Source organism: Gadus chalcogrammus, chromosome 6 (assembly GCF_026213295.1).
Source record: "Gadus chalcogrammus isolate NIFS_2021 chromosome 6, NIFS_Gcha_1.0, whole genome shotgun sequence".
Classification (NCBI taxonomy): Eukaryota; Metazoa; Chordata; class Actinopteri; order Gadiformes; family Gadidae; genus Gadus; species Gadus chalcogrammus.
Window position 1 is genome coordinate 2,723,298 of NC_079417.1, and position 20,656 is coordinate 2,743,953.

General features: G+C 44.1%; 2 protein-coding genes across 10 annotated transcripts in view; both read left to right on the forward strand.

Moving 5' to 3' along the window:
• The window catches only part of LOC130384484 (NACHT, LRR and PYD domains-containing protein 12-like), a 76,194-nt gene extending 66,060 nt beyond the window's left edge, over nt 1-10,134 (forward strand). For 4 of the 8 annotated variants that reach the window (XM_056592701.1, XM_056592700.1, XM_056592703.1 and 1 more), the window contains 6 exons: nt 362-2,210; nt 2,685-2,858; nt 3,212-3,385; nt 3,653-3,826; nt 4,014-4,060; nt 4,846-5,442. In XM_056592701.1, coding sequence (XP_056448676.1) covers nt 362-2,210; nt 2,685-2,858; nt 3,212-3,385; nt 3,653-3,826; nt 4,014-4,060; nt 4,846-5,405 — 2,978 coding nt within the window. In that variant the 3' untranslated portion in view covers nt 5,406-5,442. Of the gene's footprint in view, nt 1-361; nt 2,211-2,684; nt 2,859-3,211; nt 3,386-3,652; nt 3,827-4,013; nt 4,061-4,845; nt 5,443-7,653 lie in introns of those variants that run through there. The other 4 variants (XM_056592699.1, XM_056592704.1, XM_056592706.1 and 1 more) reach the window with 3 other exon arrangements.
• Nucleotides 10,135-13,090: 2,956 nt separating this feature from the next.
• LOC130384147 (sialic acid-binding Ig-like lectin 14) lies at nt 13,091-20,565 on the forward strand. Of its 2 annotated transcripts, XM_056592219.1 has the most exons (9): nt 13,091-13,555; nt 14,789-14,859; nt 15,320-15,379; nt 15,919-16,021; nt 16,175-16,260; nt 16,395-16,691; nt 16,960-17,223; nt 17,592-17,691; nt 18,383-20,564. In XM_056592219.1, the coding sequence occupies exons 3-9, from the start codon at nt 15,334-15,336 to the stop codon at nt 18,489-18,491; spliced, it is 1,005 nt and encodes a 334-aa protein (XP_056448194.1). In that variant the 5' UTR covers nt 13,091-13,555; nt 14,789-14,859; nt 15,320-15,333; the 3' UTR covers nt 18,492-20,564. The 2 variants fall into 2 exon arrangements, with proteins under 2 accessions (XP_056448194.1, XP_056448193.1); XM_056592218.1 differs by having other exon boundaries at nt 13,091-14,859; nt 15,919-16,260; nt 18,383-20,565.
• Nucleotides 20,566-20,656: the final 91 nt, after the last annotated feature.

Below are 20,656 nucleotides of genomic sequence, written 5' to 3' on the forward strand. Positions count from 1 at the left end.
CAGATATGTAGGGTCATTGTGGGTCTATCAGGTTAAGGAATGTTAAACACTAAATTGCAAATCAACAGAAGAATAACTCAGTGGAAGAGATGCAGTACTATCTTGTTATATCAGCATATTAAGTCACTTTCCACTTATTCACTATCATTATTATTATTATCTTTAGACCAATCATATTGCTTTGAAAGTAATAATCAAAATTCTGAATAAATGATCCAGTCCTTGTTACGTTCAGCTTCTGTAACCACAAGTAATGAAGCCACTAAATATCATTGAATTGATAAATTTACAGGAAATATTGACATGCTTCCACTGATGTCACCATCCACTATCTGATGTCTTCTGTTGTTTTCTCATTTAGGATCTGCTGCTGTCGAGTGCCAACACAAAATTAAGTCTCTATTGAAGAAGAAATTCAAGTGTGTGTATGAGGGTATTGCTAAAGCAGGACAGCCAACAGGCCTGAATGACTTCTACACAGAGCTCTTCATCACAGAGAGAGGCAGTGGAGAGGTCAACAAGGAACATGAGGTCAGACTGATTGAAACAGCTTCCAGGAGACCGGCCAAGGAGGAAACACCAATACAATGTCAAGACATCTTTAAACCCTTACCTGATCAAGATCAACCAATCAGAACAATTATGACAACTGGAGTGGCCGGCATTGGTAAAACCGTCTTAACACACAAGTTCACTCTGGACTGGGCTGAAGGCAAAGCCAACCGCGACATACACTTTACATTTCTCTTAACTTTCAGAGAGCTGAATTTACTGAAAGGGAAAGAGTTAAGCTTGGTCGAACTTCTTCATCACTTCTTTATTGAGACCAAAGAAGCAGGAATCTGCAGATTTGACCTGTTCCAAGTTGTCTTCATCTTGGATGGTCTGGATGAGTGTCGACTTCCTCTGAACTTCCAGAACAACCAGACCTGGACTGATGTCACAAAGCCGATCTCGGTGGACGTGCTGCTGACAAACCTCATCAGGGGCGACCTGCTTCCCTACGCTCGCATCTGGATAACCACACGCCCTGCAGCAGCCAATCTGATCCCTGCTGAGTGTGTTGACATGGTGACGGAGGTAAGAGGGTTCAACAACCCACAGAAGGAGGAATACTTCAGGAAGAGATTCAGAGAGGAGAAGCTGGCCAGCACAATCATCTCCCACGTCAAGAAATCAAGAAGCCTCCACATCATGTGTCACATCCCAGTCTTCTGTTGGATCACTGCTACAGTTCTGGAGGACTTCTTCAAAACATCTAAAAGAGGCGAAGAGGGGCCAAAGACCGTGACTCAGATGTACAGCCACTTCCTGAGGGTTCAGTCCATACAGGGGGACAGGAAGTATCATGGGAGAGCTGAAACAGATCCACACTGGAGTTCAGAGAGCAGGAAGATCATTGTTTCTCTGGGAAAACTGGCTTTTAACCAGCTGGAGAAAGGCAACCTGATCTTCTACGAGGCAGACCTGGCAGAGTGTGACATCGATATCAAATCAGCTTCAGAGTACACAGGAGTGTTAACCCAGATCTTTAAAGTGGAGTGTGGGCTGTACCTGGACAGGGAGTTTTGCTTTATCCATCTGAGCATCCAGGAGTTTCTGGCTGCCCTTTATGTCTTTCTGTCCTTCATCAACACGGGGGTCAATCTGCTCTCAGAAGAAGCACCAACCTCTGGTGAAGATAAACTCCTCCACTTCTACCAGCGTGCTGTGGACAAGGGCTTAGAGAGTGAGAACGGACACCTGGACTTGTTCCTCCGCTTCCTCCTGGGCCTCTCTCTGGAGACCAATCAGATTGTCCTACGAGGTCTGCTGGGACCGAAAAAAAGTAGATCACTGATCACTAAGATTAAAAAAGTTCTGCTGGGAAAGACAGAAACTAGCTCACTGACCAATAAGGAAACTAGCATCACATTAGTGTCTTATATCAAGAAGGAGATAAATGGAGATCTCTCTCCAGAGAGAAGCATCAACCTGTTCCACTGTCTAAATGAGCTGAACGATCGTTCTCTAGTGGAGGAGATCCAACAGTACCTGACATCAGGAAGTCTCTCAAGAAAATCTCTTCCTCCTGCTCAGTGGTCAGCTCTGGTCTTCATCCTACTGACATCAGAAGAGGAGCTGGACGTGTTTGACCTGAAGAAATACTCTGCTTCAGAGGAGGGTCTTCTGAGGCTGCTGCCAGTAGTCAAATCCTCCAAAACATCTCTGTAAGTTCACTAATAACATGTATTACGATACACATAACACAATATGCATAAATTAGGAATATAAGGTTCAAATAATATGCAAAAGATCACTGTAGGTTCATAACAGCTTTATATTATATTAATATTATATAACAACATGTATTACTATTCTACTCCAAACAGAATGAACATACTAGTAGAACATAAAAGATACAATAATTTATAAAACATCGTGCAGGTGTACTATTAAGGTATAATGAATTTCCGTACACACAGAATACTGGAATATAGAAGTAGTATTCATTTAAGAATATATTTTGTAAACACAATTAAACATTTATTCCACATTTTACATCCAATACATAATTAACATTTATACATCTAATGATTAAGTGAATATTTGTAACTAGTAAAATTCCTTCATTATGTAATAAGTTGAAGATTTATGTTAGTTTACTCACAGTTCCTAACATGTTCTGTTTATTGTGTGTGAAGGTTAAATGGCTGTGAGCTGTCAGAGAGATGCTGTGAAGCTCTGGCCTCAGTTCTCAGCTCCAACTCCTCTAGTCTGAGAGAGCTGGACCTGAGTACCAATGATCTGCAGGATTCAGGAGTGAAGCTGCTCTCTGCTGGACTGGGGAGTCCACACTGTACACTGGAAACTCTCAGGTCAGTTATCAGCCTCTTCTTCAAACAGGTTATTCTAGACTCCAGTAAGTGCTGCTCATGTCCGATGCATTTCTGTCCTGCACTCAGAAATTTGTTACATTATTGACTGGGGTTTCCACATTATTGCTATGGGTTTAATTACAACTAGAGGTTGAGCGCGTGCAACACGTGAGCAAAAACTCTAGTTATTATGATGATAACTTTTTTCATAATAAAACATCTATTTGACCTCCATCTCTTAATATTTAAAGAACCAGCTCATTCATACAATTTAATGTATGTAAAAAGACTGGTAACAATCCTCATAACATTTAATCAAAGTAACTAACATGTTCCTGCTTATTGGTGTGAAGGTTAAATGGCTGTAAGCTGTCAGAGAGATGCTGTGAAGCTCTGGCCTCAGTTCTCAGCTCCAACTCCTCTAGTCTGAGAGAGCTGGACCTGAGTACCAATGATCTGCAGGATTCAGGAGTGAAGCTGCTCTCTGCTGGACTAGGGAGTCCACACTGTACACTGGAAACTCTCAGGTCAGTTATCAGCCTCTTTTTGAAACAGGTTATTCTAGACTCCAGTAAGTGCTGCTCATTTCCGATGCATTTCTTTTATTATTAGCTTTTACCATATGGAATGAATACACTTTATAAATGTGGTTACTTTAGATGGTGTGTGTGTGTGTATGTGTGTGTGTGTGTGTGTGTGTGTGTGTGTGTGTGTGTGTGTGTGTGTGTGTGTGTGTGTGTGTGTGTGTGTGTGTGTGTGTGTGTGTGTGTGTGTGTGTGTGTGTGTGTGTGTAGGTTGTCTGGCTGCCTAGTCACACAGAAAGGCTGTGCTTCTCTGGCCTCAGCTCTGAGCTCCAACCCCTCCCATCTGAGAGAGCTGGACCTGAGCTACAATCACCCAGGAGACTCTGGAGCTGCGCTGCTCTCTGCTCGACTGGAGGATCTACGCTGGAGACTGGACACTCTCAGGTATGGCGAGGACAGCTCACCACTCAGGGACAAAGTCTCCTACAAGGATTCAAGCCACTGCTAGATGAATTGGTTTGAAAAGGCTGCTGTAACTTATGTTGTGTTCAAAGTGATGAGAGAGCAGATGATGAAGGTGAATGTTTCAACATGCTGCTCTCACATGCTGTTCTCACACTCTTCCCCCCAGTGTGGAGCACGGTGGAGTGTGGAGGCTGAAGCCAGTTCCACAGAGGTGTAAGTGTCTCTTTAGTTTATGTACATACATACATACATACATACATACATACATACATACATACATACATACATACATACATACATACATACATACAAGTTTTTAATTTCCAGCCTGTCTGTGTCTATATGATGATATATATATACGAATCCTACCCAAGTGACCCAAACAATACGTATATGTATGTGTAGGTAAGCAAGTATGCATGAGTACATGTCTATGTATGTATAGTATGTATGAACCCGTTTTATGGTTCATCAGTCCATCTCCAGCCTGTATGTGAGCTCAGCTCGTTCAGTCTGTGGTTTACACAGGTGTCCCTTGGAAGGTTGATTGCAATGTGTGTGTATTGGGAAATCCAAAAGTTTAATATCTTGGAAGATATTACAAATATTGTTTAGATATTTCATGTGAGTAATAAGCTCATCATGCCGAGCATTTTGATTTATAATGTGTATTTAGTGTAATATTGAGGGAGTAAATGGACTTCATACATTTGTCCTTGTTTCAATGTTTTGATTGGAACTGCCACTCACACACACATGGGATTTCCAATAAACTTTAACTTTAATTGTCTTAAACACAATGTGGACTATTGCTTAGAAAATCGACAGCACATGATTCCACTATAGTTCCTATCATGCAGAATGCAGGAGAACCGTACTAGTGATGATGATGATGATGATGATGATGATGATGATGATGATGATGATGATGATGATGATGACGATGATGACTATGATGACGATGAAGAAGCAGCTCATCATGTCTTGTTCTCCCTCAGATGCCTGTGAACTCACACTGGACCCAAACACAGCCCACAGACGACTCTCTCTGTCTGAGGACAACAGGAAGGTGACGTTGGTTGGAGAGGACCAGTCGTTTCCGGATCACCCAGAGAGATTTGTCTCCTGGTCCCAGGTGTTGGGTAGAAAGGCTCTGACTGGCCGCTGTTACTGGGAGGTAGAGAGGAAAGGACGTGTTGAGATAGCAGTGACATACAGAGGAATCCCAAGGAGAGGACGGGGTGATGACTGCAGATTTGGAGGGAACAACAAGTCCTGGAGTCTTTATTGTGATGGTGATGGTTACTCTGCCCGGTACAACGGTAGCGTAACAGACATATCTCTCCGCTCCGCTTGCTCCACCAGAGTAGGAGTGTATCTGGACCAGCCTGCTGGCTCTCTGTCCTTCTACAGAGTGTCCCCAGGTGGAGGAGGGTCCTCAGACACACTGACACACCTCCACACCTTCTGGTCCTCCTTCACCCAGGAGGACCTCCTCCCGGGGTTTAGGGTAAGGGGGATTCAGCGGGGTGATTCAGTGTCTCTGTGTCGGTTGTAGAAAAAAACAACATACGGGCGGGTGGGCGCGCACACACATACACACAGACACACACACACACACAAACAGAAACACACACACACACACACACACACACACACACACACACACACACACACACACACACACACACACACACACACACACACACCGATTTAGCATTAAACCGGTTCTAAAAGGGTTGGGAGTAATGATTGACCGTCTGGGCTCCTGAAACATAACTGTGATCAGTGATAAGAGAAGAAATAGCAACGGTCTGAGGAGATCACAGTGGACACAAACCTTGCTGGTGACCTCCAGTGGGGACCTCCTGTTCACTGAGCCCTGAGGGCGGCGCTGCGCCCCCTAGTGGACACACACCTTGCTGGAGGGTAGGAACAATACTCTGATTCCCTTCATCTGTTTATTTACAGACGTGTCTAAGTTGGATTCATTGAATTGTTTCCTTCCTTCCTCCTCCTGCAGTCTTCATCCAATTAATGATTCACAACGTTAGAGGTGTTTAGTTTCCATGCCAACCGTGTCATGTCTACACCCAATCGAAACTCCCCCTTCTGTGTAAATGAAGACGCTAGAAACACTGCCCTCTAGTGGTCGTTCCTGGTTAAAGCACAAACAACCTTTTATTGATTGATTCATTTAAGTACAGAGCGGAACGTTGTCAAATTTAACCGATTATCGAGAATAATCAAACAAACCATGCAAAGGCAGAATCAACAGCAGCCATTAGGAGCCCATTTAGGGGCCCTTGAAGGATCAGTGGGGGGGGGGGTGGTATTACTGGGGTATCACCATCCTGAACAGAGGTCAGCCGGCCCCCGGGGTCTGAAGCCCCTCTGCTGTGAGGGAGGGCCCCCCAGGACTAAAGAGAAGGCCCAGCGTTGAGGAGCCCTCTGCTGTGAGGGAGGGCCCCCCAGGACTAAAGAGAAGGCCCAGCGTTGAGGAGCCCTCTGCTGTGAGGGAGAGCCCCCCAGGACTAAAGAGAAGGCCCAGCGTTGAGGAGCCCTCTGCTGTGAGGGAGGGCCCCCCAGGACTAAAGAGAAGGCCTACCGTTGAGGAGCCCTCCCAGGGGCTGAGGATCAGGGGAGCGGTGAGAGTGAGGGCGCGGCCCCCACGGCCTACGCTGCTCTGGGCTATCGTCTAGCTACTGGACATGACTGCAGTGTGGAGGTCCGGCCAGCAGGGGCAGCACTGAGGAGGCCTCAGTCCTTTGTTTGTTCTGGAAGAACGGCAGAACGACGCACTGGTGTCCCACTGGTGTCCCACTGGTGTCCCACTGGTGTCTCACTGGTGTCCCACTGGTGTCCCACTGGTGTCCCACTGGTGTCCCACTGGTGTTTCACTGGTGTCTCACTGGTGTCCCACAGGTGTCTCACCGGTGTCCCACTGGTGTCTCACCGGTGTCTCACTGGTGTCTCACTGGTGTCTCACTGGTGTCCCATTGGTGTCTCACTGGTGTCTCACTGGTGTCTCACTGGTGTCCCACTGTGGTCTCACTGGTGTCTCACTGGTGTCTCACTGGTGTCCCACTGGTGTCTCACAGGTGTCCCACTGGTGTCTCACTGGTGTCCCACTGGTGTCTCACTGGTGTCTCACTGGTGTCCCACTGGTGTCTCACTGGTGTCCCACTGGTGTCTCACTGGTGTCCCACTGGTGTCTCACTGGTGTCTCACTGGTGTCCCACTGTGGTCTCACTGGTGTCTTACTGGTGTTGAATCCATCAGTCAATGATGGTGCGCCCTCGCATAACACTTGAACTGTATATGATTTAGATCAGTTAAACCCCTGTCCTGAAACACGTTGGAGGGTTAACAGTGGAAGCTTCTCACTAACTCTGATGCCAGTTATATTATCTATGTTTCATGAAGGAAGGAACTTAATCCAGAAAACAGAGATTTCTAGATTAAATAAATAAACATAATTGTAACTCTGTAATGTGTGTGTGTGCGTATGTTTACGTGTGTGTGTGTGTGTGTGTGTGTGTGTGTGTGTGTGTGTGTGTGTGTGTGTGTGTGTGTGTGTGTGTGTGTGTGTGTGTGTGTGTGTGTGTGTGTGTGTGTGTGTGCTTAGAAAATCGACAGCACATGATTCCACTATAGTTCCTATCATGCAGAATGCAGGAGAACCGTACTAGTGATGATGATGATGATGATGATGATGATGATGATGATGATGATGATGATGATGATGACGATGATGACTATGATGACGATGAAGAAGCAGCTCATCATGTCTTGTTCTCCCTCAGATGCCTGTGAACTCACACTGGACCCAAACACAGCCCACAGACGACTCTCTCTGTCTGAGGACAACAGGAAGGTGACGTTGGTTGGAGAGGACCAGTCGTTTCCGGATCACCCAGAGAGATTTGTCTCCTGGTCCCAGGTGTTGGGTAGAAAGGCTCTGACTGGCCGCTGTTACTGGGAGGTAGAGAGGAAAGGACGTGTTGAGATAGCAGTGACATACAGAGGAATCCCAAGGAGAGGACGGGGTGATGACTGCAGATTTGGAGGGAACAACAAGTCCTGGAGTCTTTATTGTGATGGTGATGGTTACTCTGCCCGGTACAACGGTAGCGTAACAGACATATCTCTCCGCTCCGCTTGCTCCACCAGAGTAGGAGTGTATCTGGACCAGCCTGCTGGCTCTCTGTCCTTCTACAGAGTGTCCCCAGGTGGAGGAGGGTCCTCAGACACACTGACACACCTCCACACCTTCTGGTCCTCCTTCACCCAGGAGGACCTCCTCCCGGGGTTTAGGGTAAGGGGGATTCAGCGGGGTGATTCAGTGTCTCTGTGTCGGTTGTAGAAAAAAACAACATACGGGCGGGTGGGCGCGCACACACATACACACAGACACACACACACACACACAAACAGAAACACACACACACACACACACACACACACACACACACACACACACACACACACACACACACACACACACACACACACACACACACCGATTTAGCATTAAACCGGTTCTAAAAGGGTTGGGAGTAATGATTGACCGTCTGGGCTCCTGAAACATAACTGTGATCAGTGATAAGAGAAGAAATAGCAACGGTCTGAGGAGATCACAGTGGACACAAACCTTGCTGGTGACCTCCAGTGGGGACCTCCTGTTCACTGAGCCCTGAGGGCGGCGCTGCGCCCCCTAGTGGACACACACCTTGCTGGAGGGTAGGAACAATACTCTGATTCCCTTCATCTGTTTATTTACAGACGTGTCTAAGTTGGATTCATTGAATTGTTTCCTTCCTTCCTCCTCCTGCAGTCTTCATCCAATTAATGATTCACAACGTTAGAGGTGTTTAGTTTCCATGCCAACCGTGTCATGTCTACACCCAATCGAAACTCCCCCTTCTGTGTAAATGAAGACGCTAGAAACACTGCCCTCTAGTGGTCGTTCCTGGTTAAAGCACAAACAACCTTTTATTGATTGATTCATTTAAGTACAGAGCGGAACGTTGTCAAATTTAACCGATTATCGAGAATAATCAAACAAACCATGCAAAGGCAGAATCAACAGCAGCCATTAGGAGCCCATTTAGGGGCCCTTGAAGGATCAGTGGGGGGGGGGGTGGTATTACTGGGGTATCACCATCCTGAACAGAGGTCAGCCGGCCCCCGGGGTCTGAAGCCCCTCTGCTGTGAGGGAGGGCCCCCCAGGACTAAAGAGAAGGCCCAGCGTTGAGGAGCCCTCTGCTGTGAGGGAGGGCCCCCCAGGACTAAAGAGAAGGCCCAGCGTTGAGGAGCCCTCTGCTGTGAGGGAGAGCCCCCCAGGACTAAAGAGAAGGCCCAGCGTTGAGGAGCCCTCTGCTGTGAGGGAGGGCCCCCCAGGACTAAAGAGAAGGCCTACCGTTGAGGAGCCCTCCCAGGGGCTGAGGATCAGGGGAGCGGTGAGAGTGAGGGCGCGGCCCCCACGGCCTACGCTGCTCTGGGCTATCGTCTAGCTACTGGACATGACTGCAGTGTGGAGGTCCGGCCAGCAGGGGCAGCACTGAGGAGGCCTCAGTCCTTTGTTTGTTCTGGAAGAACGGCAGAACGACGCACTGGTGTCCCACTGGTGTCCCACTGGTGTCCCACTGGTGTCTCACTGGTGTCCCACTGGTGTCCCACTGGTGTCCCACTGGTGTCCCACTGGTGTTTCACTGGTGTCTCACTGGTGTCCCACAGGTGTCTCACCGGTGTCCCACTGGTGTCTCACCGGTGTCTCACTGGTGTCTCACTGGTGTCTCACTGGTGTCCCATTGGTGTCTCACTGGTGTCTCACTGGTGTCTCACTGGTGTCCCACTGTGGTCTCACTGGTGTCTCACTGGTGTCCCACTGGTGTCTCACAGGTGTCCCACTGGTGTCTCACTGGTGTCCCACTGGTGTCTCACTGGTGTCTCACTGGTGTCCCACTGGTGTCTCACTGGTGTCCCACTGGTGTCTCACTGGTGTCCCACTGGTGTCTCACTGGTGTCTCACTGGTGTCCCACTGTGGTCTCACTGGTGTCTTACTGGTGTTGAATCCATCAGTCAATGATGGTGCGCCCTCGCATAACACTTGAACTGTATATGATTTAGATCAGTTAAACCCCTGTCCTGAAACACGTTGGAGGGTTAACAGTGGAAGCTTCTCACTAACTCTGATGCCAGTTATATTATCTATGTTTCATGAAGGAAGGAACTTAATCCAGAAAACAGAGATTTCTAGATTAAATAAATAAACATAATTGTAACTCTGTAATGTGTGTGTGTGCGTATGTTTACGTGTGTGTGTGTGTGTGTGTGTGTGTGTGTGTGTGTGTGTGTGTGTGTGTGTGTGTGTGTGTGTGTGTGTGTGTGTGTGTGTGTGTGTGTGTGTGTGTGTGTGTGTGTGTGTGTGTGTACATTGCTCATCAGATTACTTACTTTTAATTTTTGTGTATGCATGTGTGGTTAAAAAAGTCAAACTCCACTGTTGTGTTGGAGGAAATTACTCCTGAAGACTTGGAGAATTAAAAATTGAACAAATGGGAAGAATCATCTGAACACATGAGAAGGTTCAGTTGATCGACTGAGCAATTACAAATCATAAACAGGTATCTTCAATAACTGAACATGTTGACTTGTTGTTCCCAACCGAACACAAAGATCTTCAGTTTGAAGTCAATCACAACATCTTTACCCTTTCCCATAGAACACTTATCATAATTTATGATTATGTTGTTAAATCTGCTTTAAATCCCGTTCCATATAACTAATATCAAATTCCTTTATAACAATGTTGAAAATATATAAAATATTGTAGTAAAACAAAGTAGCATCAATCAACATTTAAAACACATATTGCATTAGAGAGTAAATATTTGTACAACCTGCTAAACCCAAAGGAAGATCTCATAAGTCCTTTCATGGTTTATGCAGAACCTTTCAGAAGCCCAATAAAATGAATAATTTGGAGTACAGTGGAGCTTTTAAATCAATCACAAAGTGTTGCAATCCCACTGAGCGGGTTGAGTCCTCAGAGCACCAACAGCTGCTGCTCAACAACCCGATGCACTACAGGTACGTCCATGGGTCCACAGGTATTCAAACGTCCCCCTATCAGCTGGTCCTCCACAACGTCAGGACTGTGAGGACCCCCCAGACCCAAGCGGCCCCCTCTAATCTGACGCTCAGCAGCCCAGCTGAACACAGAGAGGGCTGAGAGATGAACAACGAGAGACACTGATGTTACCCGCTGCTTACCACCGGTACTGACCTGCTGTGGGTTGAGGTCCATGAACGATGAGTGTGTGTGTATGTCTGTGTACATATGTCTGTGCATTTGTGTGTGTGGCTGTGAGTGTGTGTGTGTGTGTGTGTGTTTTTATATGTGTTTGTGTGTCTGTGTGTGTGTCTGTGTGCGTGGGTTTGTGTGTTTGTGTTTATAGATTAATGAACGATGTGTGGGTGCGTTTATGTTTGTGTACATATGTGTGTGTGTTTATAGATTCCAAAACGGTGTGTGTGTGCGGATGTTTGTGTGTTTATGCCTTTGCACATATGTGTCTGTATACGTGTGTGTGTGTGTGTGTGTGTATGTGTTTATAGCTTAATGAATGATGTGTCTATGTGTGTGTCTGTGTGTGTGTGTGTGTGTAATTCTATCCTGTTGGCAAAATAAACTCGTCAAGTTTATACTAGGTTTTATAGCAATTTTAATTAAAATTTGTAACCATCTCTTTTAAACAATTGCAGCGTTTAAAAAGTTTAAAAAGAAAAGTCACAGTTCACAGCTCAAGGCAAGGTAAGGAGCTGCCCTAAAGAAAGTCTTGTCTAGGCCCCCCTACTGCCTAGAACCAACAATGACCAGTGTCCCTGGTAACATCTAAAGTCCTAGGTAACCATTGGCATAGCTTGGGGCCCTGGTAACATCCAGTCTCAACCAGTAAACGTTTACATGAAACTAAATAAAACTGAAATATTGGGTTAGTCCGACTATGATTGGATGCATGTTTACACCTTAGTCGTCGGAATTATTAATTACTAGATTATTAATGTTTACGGCAAATCTAATTGGAATTTGATTTAATGTTCTTCCCATGCTCAAGATCTTTTCTGGTGTCTGTGAGCCTGAAGTAGAAGGAGATGGTAGTCGTGTTGTTGTCGCTATCGGAAAACGAGAAACGGCGATTTATTTAAAAAGTTTGCGCAGAAGATGGAGGAAGCCGGTGTCGTACCAATGTAGTAACCCCCTATAAGTGTATCATCATCGACATGCATTCACTACAAACTATGCTTAGATTTCACCCAAGGAAAGACTGAATTAAAAGTTAATGTTTTTCTAAAGGTTGGTCATCAACGAGGTAATAAATTAGTAACTTCAGACACACATAAATGCATTCTCATATACGTCACATGTATGTGCACAATGTATGTATATATGTACATACACGTATATGAGAATGCATATCTATTCAGACCTGTAATTCATGTCTTACACTTTTTCACATAGCTATAGATTAAAAAAAATCAATTCCCTATTTATGGTTTCATAATAACTGAGTCACCGTTGAAACAAATGCGTTTCATCTCCAATGGTGCTATCTGTAATATGTTTCTATTTAGATTATTTGTCAGGATATTTTGTTATTATTGTCCGAGTCTGGTTTTAACTGATGTGATACCACTTTAATCTATTAATTACTTCAATTGTTATCATTACAATTATTAGTAGGCTAGTAAAAAACAGATAAAACATATTTTGCCCGGGATGACTACTTAAATTCTTTGCTAAAAAAAAATATTTTCTACCATGAGCTCGGGGAGATATTAATGAACGGCACCCTCACAAACATGTATCACTGAAATGACTTTAAATCTCAAATGTTTTGATGTTGTATCAGCACACGAAGCAAACATCTCATTTTTGGCTAGGTTCACTGGAATCTCTTTTTCTTTCATCATTATTTCAATCACCACTAGGTGTCTCTAGCGTACTCATTTGAAGCTTTGAGGTCGAACTGCTTTGGTGGTTCATCCGGGGACTCTCTAAATCGACGCCACTTCGACCTGGGCGGGACTTTACTAAAGTCCCGCCCAGGTCGAAATGGCGTCGATTTAGAGAGTCCCGGTTCATCCAGCTGGGAGCCTTTGACGTTTCATGAGGCATCATCTCAACACCACTATAGGTACGGCGCCACCTATCGTACCGGGGTATGACATGCTTCGGCCAATAAACCGTTTTTTTCGACGCTAGCTTTATTCAAATTAAGCTGTGCACATAAACGTACTGACTTGTTTACAGATTACCTTATCGACAGAAAACATTTTCGGAAGGGAACAGTATAAACTGGGGGAGTCTGATTGGACTCTGGGGCTGGGTGAGGCTGCACACCTGTTGCACATTGAGTAATCAGTGGGCACAGGTTAAACCAGCCGTCTGCACTCGCACTTGGGGAGATCTCCTGGATGGCAGCGGAGCACCCTTTGTCACAATGTCAGGCTTTTGTTATAGACCACTAGATGTCGCCAATTCTGACTTTCTGTTCTGTGTTTTTTCCATCTAATTATGTCTCTTGTTAAGCAGACTCACCGGCCCCATGTTAGTCATGTGATTTGTTCAGGCATTTTGTCTCACAGTATTTAAGCCTGATCTTTCCACTCTGTCTCTGTTGAGCCTTCACTGAACCCCCGTGAGTAAACCTTACTCTTGAACAGTATTTGCTGATTGCCTTCTTGTACTTTGACCCTGGACTGTTTTTCTACTGAGTTTGGGATTACCCTTTTGATTTGTTCGCTCTTTCTGGATTGATCTTGTTGCCAGCCTTTGCCTGTCTGTTTACCCTGCCTATTGGATTACCCTCTGGATTTACTGTCGATGTGCTTTGCCTTTTTGGATTCTGGGACTGAGTATTTTGTGTTTTTTGCTTTTTTTGGATCTTCTGAGCTTTATTGGAACTAGATTTTTCTGAGGAATAAATACCTTAAAACTTTCTTTGCACTTGAGTCACCCTAGCTTTCTGAGTACCATACCGTGACACCCTTGACATGTTCATTATCACATTTTTTAAATAAACCATATTTTTAACACCACATCCGTACAGGAGCCCAAAATAAGTCACCTAGGTGGAGTGGGGCAGCGTCCTAGGTGGAGTATAACATGGACATTTGCTACAGGCAGTATTAACAGAGCAGTATCAACAGTATTAACAGAACAGTATTAACAGTACTAACAGTTGTGCCGACCCTGTGGCTCGAGGAGACTGGGGGCGGGTCCCCTGCTCATGTGTTGGAGGTCGTGGGAGGAGCCAGTGGCTCATTACGGAGAGGTGGAAGCACCTGTGTCATGTGATCTCAGAAGCTGCCATTTTGAATGACGCCGTCTTCAAGCCCTCGACCCCAGTGCACTCGCTTTCCGTTGTGCAGGCTGCTCAACTTCCCGTTTTCTGTTCCATTACCCTGCTTTGTCGACTCTGCACCACTACATAACATAACATTAACAGAACTGTATCAACGAGATTAACAGAACAGTATCAACAGTGTTAACAAAAGTATCACCAGAGAACCGAATGAACGGTGTTAACATTAACAAAATGAATAGAAGTCAGTATCAACAGTATTACCAGTGAACAGTGTGAACGGCTTTAACAGTGTTTACAATAGTAACAGTATTAACAGAGACCAGTATCAATAGTATTAATAGAGAACAGTATTAGCTGCATTAACAGCGTTAACAGTAGTAGCAATTAACAGTATTAAGAGTATTTACTAATCGACAGTCTTTGCAGTATTAATATTAGTTGATTATGGTTTTGTTGAACCTTTAATCTCTAACTATATATTCTTCCTGTATGTTGGCTCAGCTCTAAGTTATGACTCTGCTCATGTACATTTTAATAAGTTCCTCATTCACTCATCTCACCAAGGCGTAGAGAGAAAGATGAAGTAAAGCTTTTACTCTTCAGGAACTTCATATCAAGTCCTTCACCTCTATCACGTAAGTCAACTCTATGTCCGGTTGATAGAACAAAGGAACATAATTACTGTTGTATTACACGTCTAATGTCTATTACATGCATTGATGTATATTATTTTTAGTTTTATCAAGCAATACCTGTTTTAGTTAATGTAAGGGTGTTATCTTTTGTTTTCCTGTTTATATCTCTGTCTAAACTACTCATGAGTTAATCATGTCCAAATGTTATCTTTAAAGGTAATACAGCACATATGCATGGTTATCATCATTGTTCTTCTTTGAATATTGGTATTATATGATGGAAAATTAGTTTAATTAGTCATGGTAAAAGTGGTAGACTTACTGGTATTTTCGAAATAGACATTTCTATAGCATTCAACAATGTCTTACTATTATTAGTGTATTACTGAATACCTTAAGTGTAGTACGATATTACGTGTAGTACAGAAGTTAATGAGATTTTTGTGTTCTCCTGATGAAGTTCTGGAGGAGAACATGACTGGATCCTGGAGAGTATTCCTGCTCTGTAGTCTCCTGCAAGGTAAACATCTCAACCCTCCCTGTTGATACCTGTAATGGGTACTATATTAATACCTGTAGCACTGAAGTACTCTCTGTAGTACTCATATAATACCTGTAGTACTTGCTCATATAACTCTCATAATACCTGTAGTACTCTCTGTAGTCCTCTGTTAATAGTACTCTCTTAATACTTGTAGTGCCCTAGTACCCTTTTATTACCTGTACTCTCTTAATACCTGTAGTACCCTCTGTTAATTAATACGTGGAGTATTCACTGTAATCCTGTGTTAATACCTGTAGTAGTCTCTGTGATCCTCTGTGTGTGTTCACTATAAAACATAAGATTTTGAAACTAATTTGAAAAATAACATCCAATTCAAAAATAATAGTGATAATAATAATAATAAATAACTTAGTATATAACATTACTAATTAATAATAATTTATTGATTCTAATTAATGATCTTGTTTTGTAGGAAGTTCAATGTTGCATTCAAATATTTCAGTCAGTTTGTGCATCGATTGAGCCTTTGGATTTGTCAACCTCTTGTTTTAAAGGTGCTGGGTGTTACCAAAGATTTGAGGCCCTAATGCCAGAAAGAGTGACGACACTCAGTGGATCCTGTGTTACCGTTCCTTGTTCCTTCACCTTGGAGGACAGGTATAAAGACAAGCTACATCATGGATGTATACCAACATGGAAAAAAGGAGAACAATTGATCAGTAATACAACATTCAGGGGAAATCTAAAGGCGTACAACTGTACTACAACATTCAATAACGTACTTGAAGACAATGTTCAATATTATTTTAGAATTGACTGTGGAGATGGAAGATGGGAGATTTGGAATCAACTCAAGTATAGTTTTAAAGAAAACCCAGTGACCTTCATGATCAAGGGTAAGTGCAATGTGTGTCCGTCTGAAACAAACATGTCTCTAAGTCCTATTGTTCTTACCGTGGTTCAGATGATGCTGAATGCTGGTAATGCTTGGGTCTCCATAGTAACCTCTCTAAATTGGTTTGGTACCCAGGGCTCCCTGATGCACCTCGTTTGACCCCCCCCAAGGAGCCGGTGGTGGAGGGGACTCCTGTGGAGCTGGGGTGCTCTGCCCCGTCCTACTGTGACACCCACCCCCCCACTGTGACGTGGACCCCCGCCCTGGGGCTCAGCACCCAGCTCCAGCAGAACGATACCGTGACCTCCACTCTGACCTTCAATGCCTCCCTCCTCCACCATGGAAACAATGTCTCCTGCACTGCGGCCTACTACATACCATCTGGGAACAAAACTGTGACGTCTACAATATACAAGATACTCAGTATCTCATGTGAGTCAATGTACTACCTTTTCAATGAAACGTACATTTTATCATTTGTTTACATTTTTATATTGATCTTCTCTGTAAATATACCTTTTTTCCCTTGATCTTAGAAGACAAAGCAGTGGGTTGATAAACAACTTTTCATGATTCTCCTGTTTTTCAATTCAATGACTTTATTTTATTGTATTCAGAACAGTTTTGTTAAATTCACAACATCTGACCAACATGACAGTGGAGCTGAGGGCTAGGCTCTGATTGGTGGGTTCTCTCTCAGATGCCCCCAGGAACACCTCTGCTGTCGGCAGCCCGTGTCTTCCAGCCAGAGAGGGAGGCTGCCTGAACCTGACCTGCTCCAGTCATGCTAACCCTGCTGTCAGCGAGGTCACCTGGTACCGAATACACAGAGAACACATCCTTAAGATCGGGACTGGATCTTCTCTGTCCATCCAGCTGTGGAACGCCAATAACGTTTTCTTCTGTGAGGTCCGGAATGACTTTGGCACAGAAAAGTCTACTGTCTACAAGATCGACATTCAAAGTAAGTTGATTCAAAACAGGAAACAACCCTGAGCTTGGTGATGTACCTAAAGGTTTCCTCGATCTAAGACAGAAGACAAAGCAGTGTATTGATAAATAATTCAAAGTAAGATTGACTCAAAACCAGTGAGCAAATGAAAAGGTTATTTTATTCAAACCTGAATATGTTCATTTCAGTTTTAGTTCTGCTTTTTGTGATGACTGACTGCTTATTGTGAGATCGACATTCAAAGTAAGATTGACTAAAAAACAGGAACGATCCTGAGTTTGGTGATGTAGTGATAACAATCTTTTTTGTTGAACAGGAAGTAAGATGACTTGCTTGATATTCTCTCTTCTTGTTGTCTTTCCCCTTCCCCGTATTCACAGTTCCTTCACAGATCTTTAATATTCCAGACTTGGTGCTATGCATTGGCAAATCTGCTGTGATATTCGTGGGCATAGTGTGCGTGGTCGTGTGTATTATAAGGTAAGTCTACATCATGAAGTCGTACACATTCACTGTGTCGTTTAGCATCCTACAAGCAGACTGAGGACATGGGGAACTGAACCCCAGGGGCACAGTTGAGCGTTGACAGTGTAGAGTGTAATGACGGTTGCCAACTAGGCCTACTCCTCAAGTACCAACTACGTACACTTATTATGCCCTGCTGTTCAATAAATCTGAAAACGTTTAAGGCAAGATATATGCATAATATTTGCAAAACATATATTTTTAATCAATGAGGGCAATTTAAAGAAACCATAAAGAGATTCAGCAGCATTAACAGTGCTGCCAGGTGCTCGTCACGTCGTGTAGCTTCACTGCTGGAGCTTCTGATCTAAAAAGGTTTATCACACATCAATCGTGTGTGGGACAAATCAAATTATTTACAATAACCCGTGTATTGTTATCTATGTAGCAGCGAATCCGAAATAGACAGAGATTCTAATTTTACTGCATTGAGCTCAGTCCACCCCGTGCATTATACACTGTCTAGTCTGTCCCCCTGGAGCTCATTATTTTTCCGGTTGTATTCCGGTCAACGGGAGTGGGACAGCGCTCTCTATATAATAGCTCTGCCAGAACCTTTCAACTGGTTTCCAAACCCCCTGACCAATAGACCATCCCACCCCCTCTGATATACAGTTTGCTCTACTGTGTATTCTTTTGATTTCAGAACTCGGAAAGTGGGTGAGGAGACGCGGTCCTTTAACGCTGCCACTGTGAAGCGAGCCCCCCCAGACGAGGAGGAGTCCCAGGTAACGTGGATACAAGCTCCACACTGACCTCTGGGATATTTGTGGAGCTCTGTTGTGTTTGAAGACCCATTCTGTGTCTCAGGTCATCTTCGGATGTAGTATATAACTTTTTTTTAATAAGTTGATAACCATCGGTGTCAGTGGCAGCCTGCCCTATACGCTGAGTATGCAGTTGTGTGGACCAGCTAAGCCAGTTCACAAAAGTTAATTAATTCTCTAATTCAAGATCCATTCTGAAGGGGTTATGTTGCCCTCTGGTGGTGATTTGCATTCACAGCCCAGGTAGAGAAGGCTTGTAGTTGTCCAGAGTGAATTTTAACGCAATATATACTGTTTCTTACATTGTGTAAAACATGACAGCAAATCTATTGAAATTAATAAATGTATTAATTGTAATTCCAGCCTTTTGGCCAAATAAACATTGGTCAAGTTTCTACAAGGTTTTATAGCAATGTCTAATGTTGATGTGTAGCCATCTCTTTTAAACAATTGCAGTCTTCAGTTGTTGTTTTTTAAGTCACAGTTTTCAGCTCAAGGCAAGGAGCGGCCCCAAAAAAAAGTCTTGCCTCGGGGCCCCTACTGCCTAGAGCCAACACTGACAAGTAGCATACCTTGGGGCCCATGGTACCAACCAGTCTTCCTGGTCAGTATTAAACAAGAGCAGTGTTTACAGTATCAAGAGAGAACAATATAAACAGTGTTATCAGATGACCGTATAATCAGTAAGCATTTTCAGGAGGGGACAGTATAAACTGGCAGAGTCTGATGGGACTCTGGGGCTGGGTGAGGCTGCACACCTGTTTCACATTGAGTAATCAGTGTGCACAGGTTAAACCAGCCGTCTGCACTCACACTCGGGGAGATCTCCTGGATGGCAGCAGAGCACCCTTTGTCACAATGTCAGACTTTTGTTATAGACCACTAGATGTCGCCATTTCTGACTTTCTGTTCTGTTCTGTGTTTTTTCCATCTAATTATGTCTCTTGTTAAGCAGACTCACCTGCCCCATGTTAATTAGTCATGTGATTTGTTCAGCCATTTTGTCTCACGGTATTTAAGCCTGATCTTTCCACTCTGTATCTGTTGAGTCTTCACTGAACCCCCGTGAGTTAACCTTAGTCTTAAACAGTATTTGCTGATTGCCTTCTTGTGCTTTGACCCTGGACTGTTTTTCTCCTCTGAGTTTGGGATTACCCTGTTGATTTGTTCGCTCTTTCTGGATTGATCTTGTTGCCAACCTTTGCCTCTCTGTTTACCCTGCCTTTTGGATTACCCCTTGGATTTACTGTCAATGTGCTTTGCCTTTTTGGATTCTGGGACTGAGTTTTTGTGTTTTTTGCTTTTTTTTAATATTTGGACTTTGTTTATGTTTTTGGATCTTCTGAGCTTTATTGGAACTTTATTTTTCTGAGGAATAAATACCTTAAAACTTGCTTTGCACTTGAGTCACCCTAGCTTTCTGTGTACCATACCGTGACACCCTTGACATGTTAATTTTCACATTTTTCAATAAACCATATTTTTAACACCACATCCGTACATCCTCTGTCTGGAGGAGCCCAAAATAAGTCACCTAGGTGGGGTGGGGCAGCGTCCTAGGTGGAGTATAACATGGACATTTACTACAGCCAGTATAAACGGAGCAGGATCAACAGTATTAACAGTGATTAGTATCAACAGTATTAACAGAGCAGTATTAACAGAGATTAGTATTAACAGTTCGACTGCGTCTCGAGGAGACTGGGGGCGGGGCCCTGCTCATGTGTTGGAGGTCGTGGGAGGAGCCAGTGGCTCATCACGGAGAGTTTAGTATCAACAGTATTAACAGAGATTAGTATTAACAGTTGTGCCGACCCTGCGTCTCGAGGAGACTGGGGGCGGGTCCCCTGCTCGTGTGTTGGAGGTCGTGGGAGGAGCCAGTGGCTCATCACGGAGAGGTGGGTGGATGGGTGGAAGCACCCGTGTCATGTGTTCTCAGAAGCTGCCATTTTGAATGATGCCGTCTCCAAGCCCTCGACCCCACTGCACTCGCTTTCCGTTGTGCAGGCTGATCAACTTCCTGTTTTCTGTTCCATTACCCTGCTTTGTCGACTCTACACCACTACATAACATATATCCATCATCCACTTTCTGTGTTACTGATGCTGCTGATCTACACATGTCATTACTTCAATTTAGTGGTCTTCCTTCAT

Excerpts from the sequence above, each read along its gene's own strand:
- LOC130384147 (XM_056592218.1), top strand. The coding sequence starts at position 15,334 with ATGACTGGATCCTGGAGAGTATTCCTGCTCTGTAGTCTCCTGCAAG. Across the intron at positions 16,261-16,394 it reads AGTGACCTTCATGATCAAGG|GGCTCCCTGATGCACCTCGT; the intron begins GTAAGTGCAATG and ends TTTGGTACCCAG. Across the intron at positions 17,692-18,382 it reads GTGGTCGTGTGTATTATAAG|AACTCGGAAAGTGGGTGAGG; the intron begins GTAAGTCTACAT and ends TTTTGATTTCAG.